An 11,513-nucleotide genomic window follows, 5' to 3' on the forward strand; every position below is an offset into this window, starting at 1 on the left:
GCTGAAGACGGGAAAGCAGGGTTTTATTGAGACCTGAATATAAGGCGTTGCAATAATCTAGCCGTGTCGAGATAAAAGCATGGATTAAAATTTCAAAATTGTGTCGAGATAAAAATGACTTTACTTTGGCAAGTTGCCTCAGTTGAAAAAAACTGGTCTTAACAACTGCCTTAATTTGAGCATCGAGTTTCAAGCTAGAGTCAAGCTTAACACCCAGGTTCGTGACAACAGGGTTTATTGCCTTGGTCAAGGAGCCCAACTCAGTGGAGATAACAGCAGTTGAATCACTGGGAGTAAGCAACACAATTTCAGTTTTATTCTCATTAAAATGGAGAAAATTGCACGCCATCCATGCTTTCACCTCACTAAAACAAGCTAAAAGGTCCTTAGTATGACATTACGAGTGGGAGACAAAAATTAATATAACTAAATAATAATAATAATAATAATAATAATAATAATAATAATAATAATAATAATAATAATAATAATAATAATAATAATAATAATAATATATAACTAAAAATAAACCAGCAACGCCACTGAGTTAAACCTGGAAAAAATACACTCAACAAAGTGAACTAATGCATAAGGCACACAGGTTCATTGATGGAGGTAAGTGAATTCCAGGTTAAAAAGGAGCATGTATTTTGAATTGAAGCTGGAGTTAAAACTTTATGTTCACAGGTTATAATTACTGTCCAACCATTCAGTTACAAGTTTCAAATTTCAGTTTCAGGGGAAGGCAAGACAGAACCCCATAACCTGAGAAATAAGTGACATTAGTGATATCATAGCTGGTTAAAGTCTATCATTCTCATGCTAACAATTTAAACATACCGCTTCAAAACTTGCAGCTACACTCAGTCAGTGACATCAACTTTGCCAGGCCATGACCGATCACAGACTGATCACCACAGACAGGGGAGCAGGCCATTGCCCACAGTAAAGGGCCATGAGGTAACAGAGCTGGGCCCTCAGCCACACCTCTATTTTTGCTTCACTGCCACCTGCTGGTTGCTCCATCCACCCTACTACATTAAGCACAATTTATTTACTTAAAGTAGTTGACCATAAAAAGCATCAAATCACGTGTTTTTCTAGTGCGTATGAGAAAACTTGCAAATCTGGCATAAAGACTTATGTATAATATACATAAAGATGTATATTATGCATAATATACATAAAGAAGTAGTTCCTGCTTTTTCGATTAACTGTCAGATTCATGTGACATTTCATATTTAACATCAAGTATCTTGACAAAAAGACATGCTTGAGAGGCGATCGGTGTGAAGTGGCCTTCTGCGCTCACCTTTGTTCATCTCTCAGAAGGACTGTCCCTGGTGAGAATGTGCCAGAAAGGCCGCCGCTCTTTGTCTGCACCGGAGCAAAAACGCTTTGCCTTGACGTGAGGGTGAGAGACATGAAACACTGGGGACGGACTGAAGTTTGGCACCACAAGCTCAATGTAGAGGTGAGAGGGGAGGAAGGGCACCTGGTTTATAGGTGTCAAACAACACTGTAAAATGAACCTGAAGTGCTTTCATCTCCTGTGGGTTGCTTCCAGAATGTAATATTTTAAATTGTTGTTCTGTGGAATCTGTCAAATTTATTTTATTTTGTTATTTTTATCTTCCTTATTTTACCGGGTAAAACAATAAAGCCCCACATCGTAACTAAGCCAAAAATGAAAATGTATTGTATGTAATGTAAGGTTTTAACTTTCTGTTTCAATGGAATCAGGGTGCAATCTCCAAAATTTAGCTCAGTGTTGCTTTAAGAAGGAATTATTATTTACATTGTTGGCCTGCTAAATCTTTATAGACTGAAGTGTAGCTCACTCATGGCATGAGAGCTTGTTCCATTAACTATGGGTGTCAAAAGAATGCTGCTATTGGGCTGACACTATGAGAGGTAAGAATATATTTTATATATAAGCAAATTTTGTCTTCTATTCAAATTTTTACCTTCTCATAATTTATGTATGCATTTAATTTGTAAGGCAATGAATGGAGAGATGTTCTTTACCTTCTTTACATGAGCTGTTACCAGAATTCTTCAGAGATGTCTTGTTGCATATCACTATTGACAGCTAGCCTTCAATCATTATTTACAAACATAATATTTACCCTGTGCAATTGCATTGGAAATGCAATTACAAAGAAGTCAAGCAATGGTTGTTTTACTTTATATTTCCTCAAAGGTTATCTGTCATCAACGACAGACGGCACCCCCTGTTGACATTCCCACAGTCGGCTGATAAATGGCACTGGAGTGGCAGCACGGCCAGCTACAGGCTCTAAAATACTCCACTAAACATTTCTTCGTCATTTGACCTTTAAACCCTGTATTATGTGAAATGTGACCACACAAAGATATACATTTACACGTGGTTTACACTCTACTGAGCTTGCAATTCAAAGATGGGAATTCTTTTTAGCAGGTGTTCTTTATGCACTGCAGATAGACTGTGTAAGTGTAATAATACAATGCATAGTGTCTCAGTATGACTTATCACAACACAACACAATGACCTACTTTCTCTATTTTATTTAGTTTGTGATTTGACTTGCGCCAATAAATAATCTGCAGTCCTCAAATAATAAAAATATTACACTTGCTACAAAAAAGCGCAGCCCACTCCAGCCTTTGTATTGTGGTGTTGTTTTAAGTACAGTGCCTCTGCAAGTTCAATACAGACCTGTGAACTGCTGATGCAATTAAATGGAGTGCAGTGTAACCTCAAGGCAGCCCCTCTGGTCAGAAGATGTTCTAACACTAATGCAGTTTACGCATTACATCAGGCCTGAACGATGAAAGGGCGGTTAGGTAAACATAGTTCTTATTCATCAATGAACGGAAAATAAATATGCTACAGGCAACAATAGAAACAGCTTTGAAAATATAGCAAATAGCAGATAAGCAGAGCAGTATGCTAACATGTTTTGTGCTGGGGGTTCCACAGATCATGGCCATTGTTGTTGCTGTACACAGTACACCTGTTTTGTCTTCCCGTAGTCGACCACACAAATACTGAATCTAGAAACCCTTTATCACAGCTATTTTTGCCCGCTTTGAGTGTTGGAGAATCATGCATATGAATCTATTACTATTCTGTACTACTTCTGTACTATTTTGTACATTAACTTAGATGACATTTACATTGAAATGAGAGGGAGCGAGAATGAGAGTGGGAATAAATATGTATAGTATATGAGTGCAGATTGGATGATTTTACAGACGTGTATAACATGACCCCATAAGTGGATGTGTAACTTTTGACTGGTCTATTTATCCTCACATTTCAGGTTCTGTATTCAGATATTTATTTCTATAACATCAACTTGTTCAGAGACCATAGGTGTGAACTTGCATTCATGTTAATACCTGGCACAAGCACTTGGCCTTGATTAATATCTTGCTGTGCACTGTCCCTGTACAAATAAATACCATACCATAGCCAAAAATGTGACCTACCTACATCAGAAACCGCATAATTATACACTGCAAGTGGTAAAGTAAAAGCCAAATTCTCATTACATCTGATTCCATTCTTGGAGTATAAAATGGCCTCTTTCATTGTCGTGTAAATCAGGAACTTTTCAAAATTAACAAGCGTTGTGCTCAACCAGGTTCAACTGAACATCAAACTCAGAAAGCATACGGAATTACTCATTCATTTAAAAGGGAATTATTTCCTTTTATTGATAAAATTAAACACCACATTGTCATTCTGCTCATGTAACAAGAAGATATTAGAATGACAAATTAGCCCCAAGAGCAGCAGTTCAAATGAATAATTTATCTCTACAAACATTGCTCACTCAAAACCCTATGTAAGAATTCTAATGGGCTCAAATTTAAAATCCAAGTGTCTATATAATGAAAGCCTGCATCTATGCTTTGTGTGCAAGCTTTTAATATTTAATATGGCAGTCATGAACGTGAACCTGAGCGATAGCTTTGTAGGATGCAAGGCTTCTCGTAAGAAATTAAAAATGGGTCATGCAACAAAAGATGGTTACCAAGCTACTGAGATGCTCCAGTGTAGGAGGAAGCATCATGCATTGCTAACAGTGTGATACACTAAGACTTCATTTGGTGTTTCATTATCAATGTACAAAATCCACAGTTATTTGTCAAAGTGCTATCATAATTAACTAATCAATAACATCTTCAGTTAACTTTATCCATCATGCAAAGAAGCTATTCATAATGTTATTTAATTAAACCTCTGACTCTGCAATGCCAAGATGAAGATGCAAATCACTATGGCCCTTTGAAATCCCTACCAACAATGTCCAGTTAGCAGCTGGCTGACAACCAATTACTCTTACATTCATTCACCCTAGGGACAATTTAGTTCAGATTCGGTTCAAATTTGAATGGTACACATTTGGAAGCTGGACAAGGCAGAAATTGCTGACAGAGAGATATTTGAAGTAAACTGAAGAAAAAGAGGAATTAGACGATGCCACACTTCTAGATGAGGGACTACAGGCAGTTTTTCCTATTGATTATATGGACGTGAACTATTCAAGTAAGTTTACAATGTTAAACCTGACCAGTTATCTGGGTGACCAGAACATGCTATATTTCAATATGAACCTGAATTTTAACACTATTCATTCCAGCTGCCCCTGTCTGTATTAAATATTCTCGGCCTATAGAATGTTGTAATGTCATCTGAAACCCAGCAATTAACATGTCAGTTTCTTCGCAGAACATAATTCCCCTCTGAAGAAATGAAAAATAGGCCATGTTACAAAAGAATGAGGTGCTATGGTGCTAAACAGTCTAGAATGGAGCTATACCCCTCCCCTGCTGTGTGAAATATGTGTCCCATTTAGTTTGCGCAGCATTAAAGATAGCAGTGACTAACCTGCAAAGTTGAGCCGGCGGATGTGCTTGAGAAGATGAGTGCCGTTGATGGGGTCCATTTTGGCACAGAGTCCCACCTTCCCGGGACACAGTTCCTTATGCATGTTGTGTAGAGCGTGGGCCATTGAGTAAACAGCATCAATGACAAACTGCACTTTCCCCTCCTGCTCATAGTTAGAGTCCTTCCCTATTCGCTCTTGGTCTGCAGAGGTGAAAAGAAAACATAGCGTGAGTTACTGTACATTTATAGGTACGGCAACAAATCATTTTTTACAATACTATACCAAAGTGGTTAATGTTATGGATAGACGTGGACGTATAGGGAAGCGAGATTAGTAACAATCAAATGGGGATACTACTTTGAATGGGTGCAATTACTGTAGTAAATGAAAAAAAACGTACAATTCTTTAACTTTGTGTCCTTCTGTTCCAATTATTTTTGAGTTTGCAAATATAAATGCTGGATACGGGAGGCTATTGAAATCAGGAAACAGAAACTCTAAACAGAGATGGAGGTGCATCCCACATGTCAGGGACACTCTTCTCTGGAAAAGAAGAGACCACCAGGCACTAGGGGGAAAAATAAAACACAAAGCACTGAAAAACACAAAGCAAAGCACCAAATGCAGTCAATATGAGGTAAGAGAAGTTTGTACTTTTCTAAAAGATGGATGACCAACACTGAGTTTGTTTGTATCTCATTCACTGAAAAAAGGCACCTGATTGCATGGTTCAGTCTGAGCCCAGGTCTGTACTACAAATTCTGTATAGAAAATTTCATTCTGTAGTCAACGACAAACATTTTTGGACATTTCAATGTTTATTCAAATATTATTATTAATCTACTGTTAATATGGACCTACAAATCACAAAATGCTCCATAACCCTTTGTGACTTTCTTACATTGTACAAAGAGTTCACATAATATAAATTCTTAAATGCCTAAAAATCTATATGTGCAAGTCATTTTAGAATAATCAGAAAATAAAGGTGTAGCTACCACTCTATCATCCAATCAAGTCAATTTATTCAGTTCAAACTCAGGTAGTTTTGATGAAGAATTATCTACTTGTACATTTTTGTTAGCGTCTTTGACCTTTATTTCAAGTACAATAAAGATAAAGATGCATATTTTAAAGTGCACTCCTGAGAACTAATATGCATAAAACACTGTGGTCGCAAATACACTATTCTTTTGGCGGAAAACACTAATACCTGTCTTTTTAGGCTTATTTCCATGTTACTCCCACTTCTGAAAGCATGCTCAGGTTGGATGGGGACAACTTAGTGCCAACTGCTTTAAATGGATGAGTGGCATCAGTCCAAAAGGTACTGAGTCTTATTCTTACTGTTCTGAATAAGCTTTGCCTGGTGCAATTAGCTAGAAGGTGAATATCTGGATCTTTGCAGAGGAGAGGATCAATTCCAATATGTGGAGTGCAAGGTTTTCTCCAGGGGGAAATCTCATCAGTTAAAAACAGAAACTCTTCTGTGTTCCTCAAACACATGGATTTGCCCTTGGAGTCTCTTTCTAAATAGTGCTATAGATTTTAATTACCAGTTGCAACAACAAGTCCTCTTGATTTAGATTACATAACACATTTGCGAAGTATGATGTAAGAAGTGACGTTCACGTAACATCATTCTGGCATCCCTATAGCTTCAAAGTGAGCTGTTGGGCAGTCCAGAATTGTATGGTGGAATTTGTTGTCAGATTGCAGATAAGTTGATCTGGTTTATGTTTAATATGAAAACAATTTTTTTCACAATAAAATGTGGTGTCATTAAACCTCAAATGTATGATTATTGTTAGTTTAAAGGACTAAGTCTCCAAATGTATGAAGCAAGTTTTTGGAGCCAATCCTTAACAATTCATCATTTGAGGAATTACTGCAACGGTGTGTAACTTGGAATCTTATATTTATATACATAACAATTGAAAATCAACTAAGCTTAGCAGGTTATTAACTACATAGTGGGTAATGGTGTGCTGAGTTTAAGATTAAAGAGTGCAATATATACATATATAATAGGCTTGTCTACTCTATTATAACAGTCTCAGGGGCACAGTTGTGGCACAGTTCAGAGCTGAGTTGGATAATAATGGTGAATATGACATGTCAGTGTCGTTCATTACAAACACTTCATTGTATGTTTTTTCTGCCTGCTCTATAGATAAACAGTGATATGTGTAAGGTTAGTGTATCGGTGCCCTTACATAGATGACAACAAAATGCAATGATATGTCATGGCAATGTTATTGGCTAGGCAAGGCAAGGCAAGTTTATTTGTATAGCACAATTTGTACACAAAGTAATTCAAAGTTCTTCACAGAATAAGAAAGACATTAAAATCACAATACAACAAATCAAAAAAATAAATAATCATCATAAAACAAACATTAAAGGAGAAAAGTACAGAATAAAAACCTTTCAGTCATGTACAAAGCTAAACAGAACTGTTTTGACCCTGGATTGTCAAAGTAGAGGCCTGTCTCACATCTTCAGGAAGACTGTTCCAAGTTTTAGCTGCATAAAACTGAAATTCAGATTCCACATGTTTAGTCTTAAATCCAGGACTACAAGTTTTAGCTGTATAAAACTAAAATTCAGATTCCCCATGTTTAGTCTTAAATCCAGGATTAAACATGGGGCCGCAGGCCGGACCATGAAGTCCTCAAAGTGCCATATGAACCACCTCACACTAACATGTTGGAGATGTACTTGGGTGCTAGGCCATGGAGAGACTTGTACACAAACAGAACTGCTTTAAAGTATATTCTCTGAGCCACAGAAGCCAGTGCAGAGACCTGAGCATAGGACTTATGTGCTCGCACTTTCTAGTTCTAGTCAGGACCCGAGCAGTGGCATTCTGGATGTACTGTTCTGTCTTAATGCTCGTTTGGAGAGGCCAGTGAGCAGGCCTTTAGAGTAGTTTAACCTATTGGAGACAAATGCATAGATAAGTCTCTCCAAGTCTGGTTTTGACAGTATGCCTTTGATTTTTTAGATGGTAAAAAGCTATTGTTGATTTGATGTGTCTGTTCGAAGGTTTCAAAGAGAGACTGGAGGTGACTGCTGACACTTTCTCTATGTTTTTGTGGGCCAAAGATGATGACTTCAGTATTGTCTGAGTTAAGCTGAAGAAGGTTGTTTTGCATCCACACACTTATGTGTTGGATGCAGTAGCAGACGGTATCCACTGGTCCATATTCACCCGCTGCCAGTGAGACATAGATTTGAGTGTCATCTGCATAGTTGTGGTAGGGCACATTATGGTTGAGTATTAACGGGCCTAATGTAGAGATTGAGCAACAGGGGTCCCAGGATTGACCTCTGGGGCACCCTATAGGTAAGGGCCATGTGATCTGAGACCCATTTTCCAATTTCAACAAAGTACTCCCTGTTTTCTAGATAATACTTGAACCAGTCCTCTAGTCTCTGTAAGAGGATCCCATGATCCACAGTGTCAAAGGCAGCACTGAGATCTAACAGGATCAAGACTGAAACTTTGCTGGCATCAGTGTTCAGGTGGATGTCATTTGTCACCTTGATAAGAGTGGTCTCATAAGTGGGGTTTATAACCTGACTAGAAAACATCAAAGGAGTTGTTCATTTTTAGATAATAATAAGTTGTTGGTAAACATTTTTTTTCAAGGAATGCCTAAAAACGGCAGATTTGAGATTGGTCGGTAATTGTTCAATATTGTGGCTTCTAGACTTCAAAGTTTCAAAGCTCTTAGGAATGTTCTAGATTGAAGTGACATGCAAATTAACTATGCAAGTGAGTGGTGATAGCAAACTGCTGAGCACAAAAATTTAGTGGGTAACACATCAAGGCAGCATGTAGATGAACTCAGACTGGTGACGATCTCTTGGACAATTTTGTCAGTTACAGGTGCAAAGTGAGTCAGCTCTAAGGGTCTAGGTGACTGCAGGAGTGTCATTTGTGTTGTGGAATTGGTGGCTTTTTTAATGCCTTGAACCTTGTCATTAAAGAATACTGCACACTCATTGCACTTAGATGTGGAAATTAGTTCTAACGGCAGCAGAGCTGGAGGGTTTGTTAATCTGTTTAATTTGCAAACAGGACACAGTAGTTGTTACTGCAACTTCCAATAATGTCTGAAAAATACCTCTCCCTTGTTCTACATAAGCTGTGGTTGTGCATGTACATCTGAAGCTCTGACTTGTGCCATTCCCGCTCGGCCCTCCAGCACTCCTTTTTCTGTGCCCTGACTGAGACATTAATTCCTTTCATCCATTCATCATTCCTCCATGGCGCTTTCTGCGTATCTTTAACCATTCTAACCTTCATAATAGTGAAGTAATAGTAATGGTGTCCAGAACATTCAAAACACTCACAGAGTTCAACAAATCATAAACATTACAATATGAGGCATATTCAAAGTGTTTGCACCAGTGTTATTTATGCGTCTCCTTCAAACAACTGCAGGAACAGCCGCTGGTTTGGGAGTAACAGACAGGTCAAAGAAGACATGAAAATGATGTGTTTTTTTTTCTAGCCATGTTTCTGTTAAAATGTAAAGTCAAGATTAAAAGAAGAAATAAAATCATTAATTAAAAATTGCATGTTATATAAAGATCTGACATTGAGCACAGCAAGTTTCAGATTTGTTTCTGTAGGACTGGATGTTATCTTCTTATAGGGAATGTGAACAAAATCTGATTGGACAGTCTAATTGTCCTTCTGTTAATCAGTCTACATGGTTTAATTGCAGCTCCATCACAGGTCCTCAGCATGATATTATCTTTATCACGACTGTATGTCCTGGGAAAGCAAAGTCCCTGTATGTCCTAGCTCTTGGTGATAATTTGGTGATTACTCTCGGTGAAGGCAGGGAAGGGTGAGCAGGGGGGAGAGACCAGGTGAGAGCTGAGGAGGTGTAACAGGGGGGCGCATGGGTGAGGGACCGGGTGAGGGCCGAGGAGGCAGAGCAGGGGGGAGTTTGGGCAGGGACCAGATGAGAGCCAAGGAGGTGGAGCAGAGGGGAGTTTGGGTGAAAGACGAGAGGGGATAGGTGGTTCATGATTTGATGAGGCTTTCTACATGGTTTTGGAATTGCCATGGGTGAAAGTTGGGAGGAAAAGGAGAGGAAAGAGTCTCTAGAGGAAGTAGATGTAGCAAATGGGACCCAGGACTGGTCTGTGGGCAGGGGAGGTGATGGGGGTGCTACCGGGACTGAAACCTCTGCTGGGACTGTCACAGACAGGTTCAAGGCCTGTGATGAGGGCCCTGGGGGAAGTGATAATAATAATGGCTTACACTTGTAATGTGCTTTTTCAAAGCCTCTCAAAGCGCTACACTATAGTCATTATTCATTCATTTCCACACTTGGTGATGGTAAGCTACTACTGTAGCCACAGCTGCCCTGGGGCAGACTGACGGAAGCGAGGCTGCCAATCTGCGCCATCAGCCCCTCTGACCACCACCTATCATTCGCGCACACACCACTTTCAATTCAATTCAATTCATTTATTTTTGTAACGCCCAAAATCACAACAACAGTTGTCTCGAAGGGCGTTCATGTTTTGGTTGATGGGGGAAACCGGAGTACCCGGAGGAAACCCATCCAGACACGGGGAGAAACATGAAAAACTCCACACAGAAAGACACAGACTTTCATACTAGGCAATGTGGGAGAAGTGTCTTGCCTAAGGACACAATGACAGAACTTGGTCTGAGCCGGACTCAATCCTCCGACCTTCGGGTTGGGGGACCAACACTCCAACCACTGAGCCACTGTCACCCCATATGCTGTAGATGAATCCTTCAATTGGGAAGGTGGTGGTGCTGCTGACCTGTTCTCTGGGGGAGTTGGTAGTGCTGCTGAATCTTTTGCTGGGGGAGATGGTTGTGGTGCCGGTGATGACTCCTTCGCTGGAGGAGATGGTTGTGATGCTAGTGGTGACTCCTTCACTGGGGAAGGTGGTTGCGGTAGTTGTGGTGCTGCTGGTGGTGCTGACACATTGGCTCAGTCTCTGACTGGCACAGAAGGATGCTTCTCTCATTCCTCTTTTCTCTCACTGGCCCAGGACCCTGTCCAGGCCGGTGCCTCGGAGCGTGGAGGAGGTTATCCATCACCAGGGCCATTTTCCTTGAACAGGTCCTTTCGTTTCCAGAATAGATCAAAGTTGTCAATGTAGTGCAATCCTCTGAGAGCCCAAGCGTTGAACAGCCACATGTTCAGCTGAAACAGCCATATACATTTGTTCATCTTCCTTCTGTCTATGCCAGGAAGAGGTCCACTCATGAATGTCTTAACATCCACTTTATCAAGCTGCTCGAATAATTTAATGAAATCCCTTTGCAAGATTTTTTTGTGTGTTCCATTCTGGTATCACCTGCACCCACATGCACAATCTTCAGCTGTTTAACTCCTCAGTGTGTTGACAAAACATTTGGCAGGAGTTTTGTAATCTCAGAAACAGTGTAACTGGGATAGGAGCAAGTTTGGATTCTATGTGGCTCACACATAGCATCTCCTAAGAGCAGCATATCTCTGTCCTTAACATTTGGCACAGATCGCCTGTCTCCCTGCATTCTTTTTGCCAACTTTATTGCCCTTGATTTGCGACAAAAGCAGCAGGAGAAAGCAAGGTTTGCGTCTG

The 11,513-nt window shown here is 39.7% G+C and overlaps 1 protein-coding gene across 1 annotated transcript in view; it reads right to left on the reverse strand.

Moving 5' to 3' along the window:
* Positions 1-10,913, reverse strand: part of LOC117371644 (metabotropic glutamate receptor 4-like) — a 29,465-nt gene extending 18,552 nt beyond the window's left edge. Inside the window, exons 1-2 of the mRNA XM_033967338.1 lie at positions 10,652-10,913; positions 4,883-5,083 (exon numbers count right to left, since the gene is read on the reverse strand). Coding sequence (XP_033823229.1) covers positions 4,883-5,083; positions 10,652-10,913 — 463 coding nt within the window. The remainder of the gene's footprint in view (positions 1-4,882; positions 5,084-10,651) is intronic.
* Positions 10,914-11,513: the final 600 nt, after the last annotated feature.

The sequence above is a fragment of the Periophthalmus magnuspinnatus genome, chromosome 5 (assembly GCF_009829125.3).
Source record: "Periophthalmus magnuspinnatus isolate fPerMag1 chromosome 5, fPerMag1.2.pri, whole genome shotgun sequence".
Lineage (NCBI taxonomy): Eukaryota > Metazoa > Chordata > Actinopteri > Gobiiformes > Gobiidae > Periophthalmus > Periophthalmus magnuspinnatus.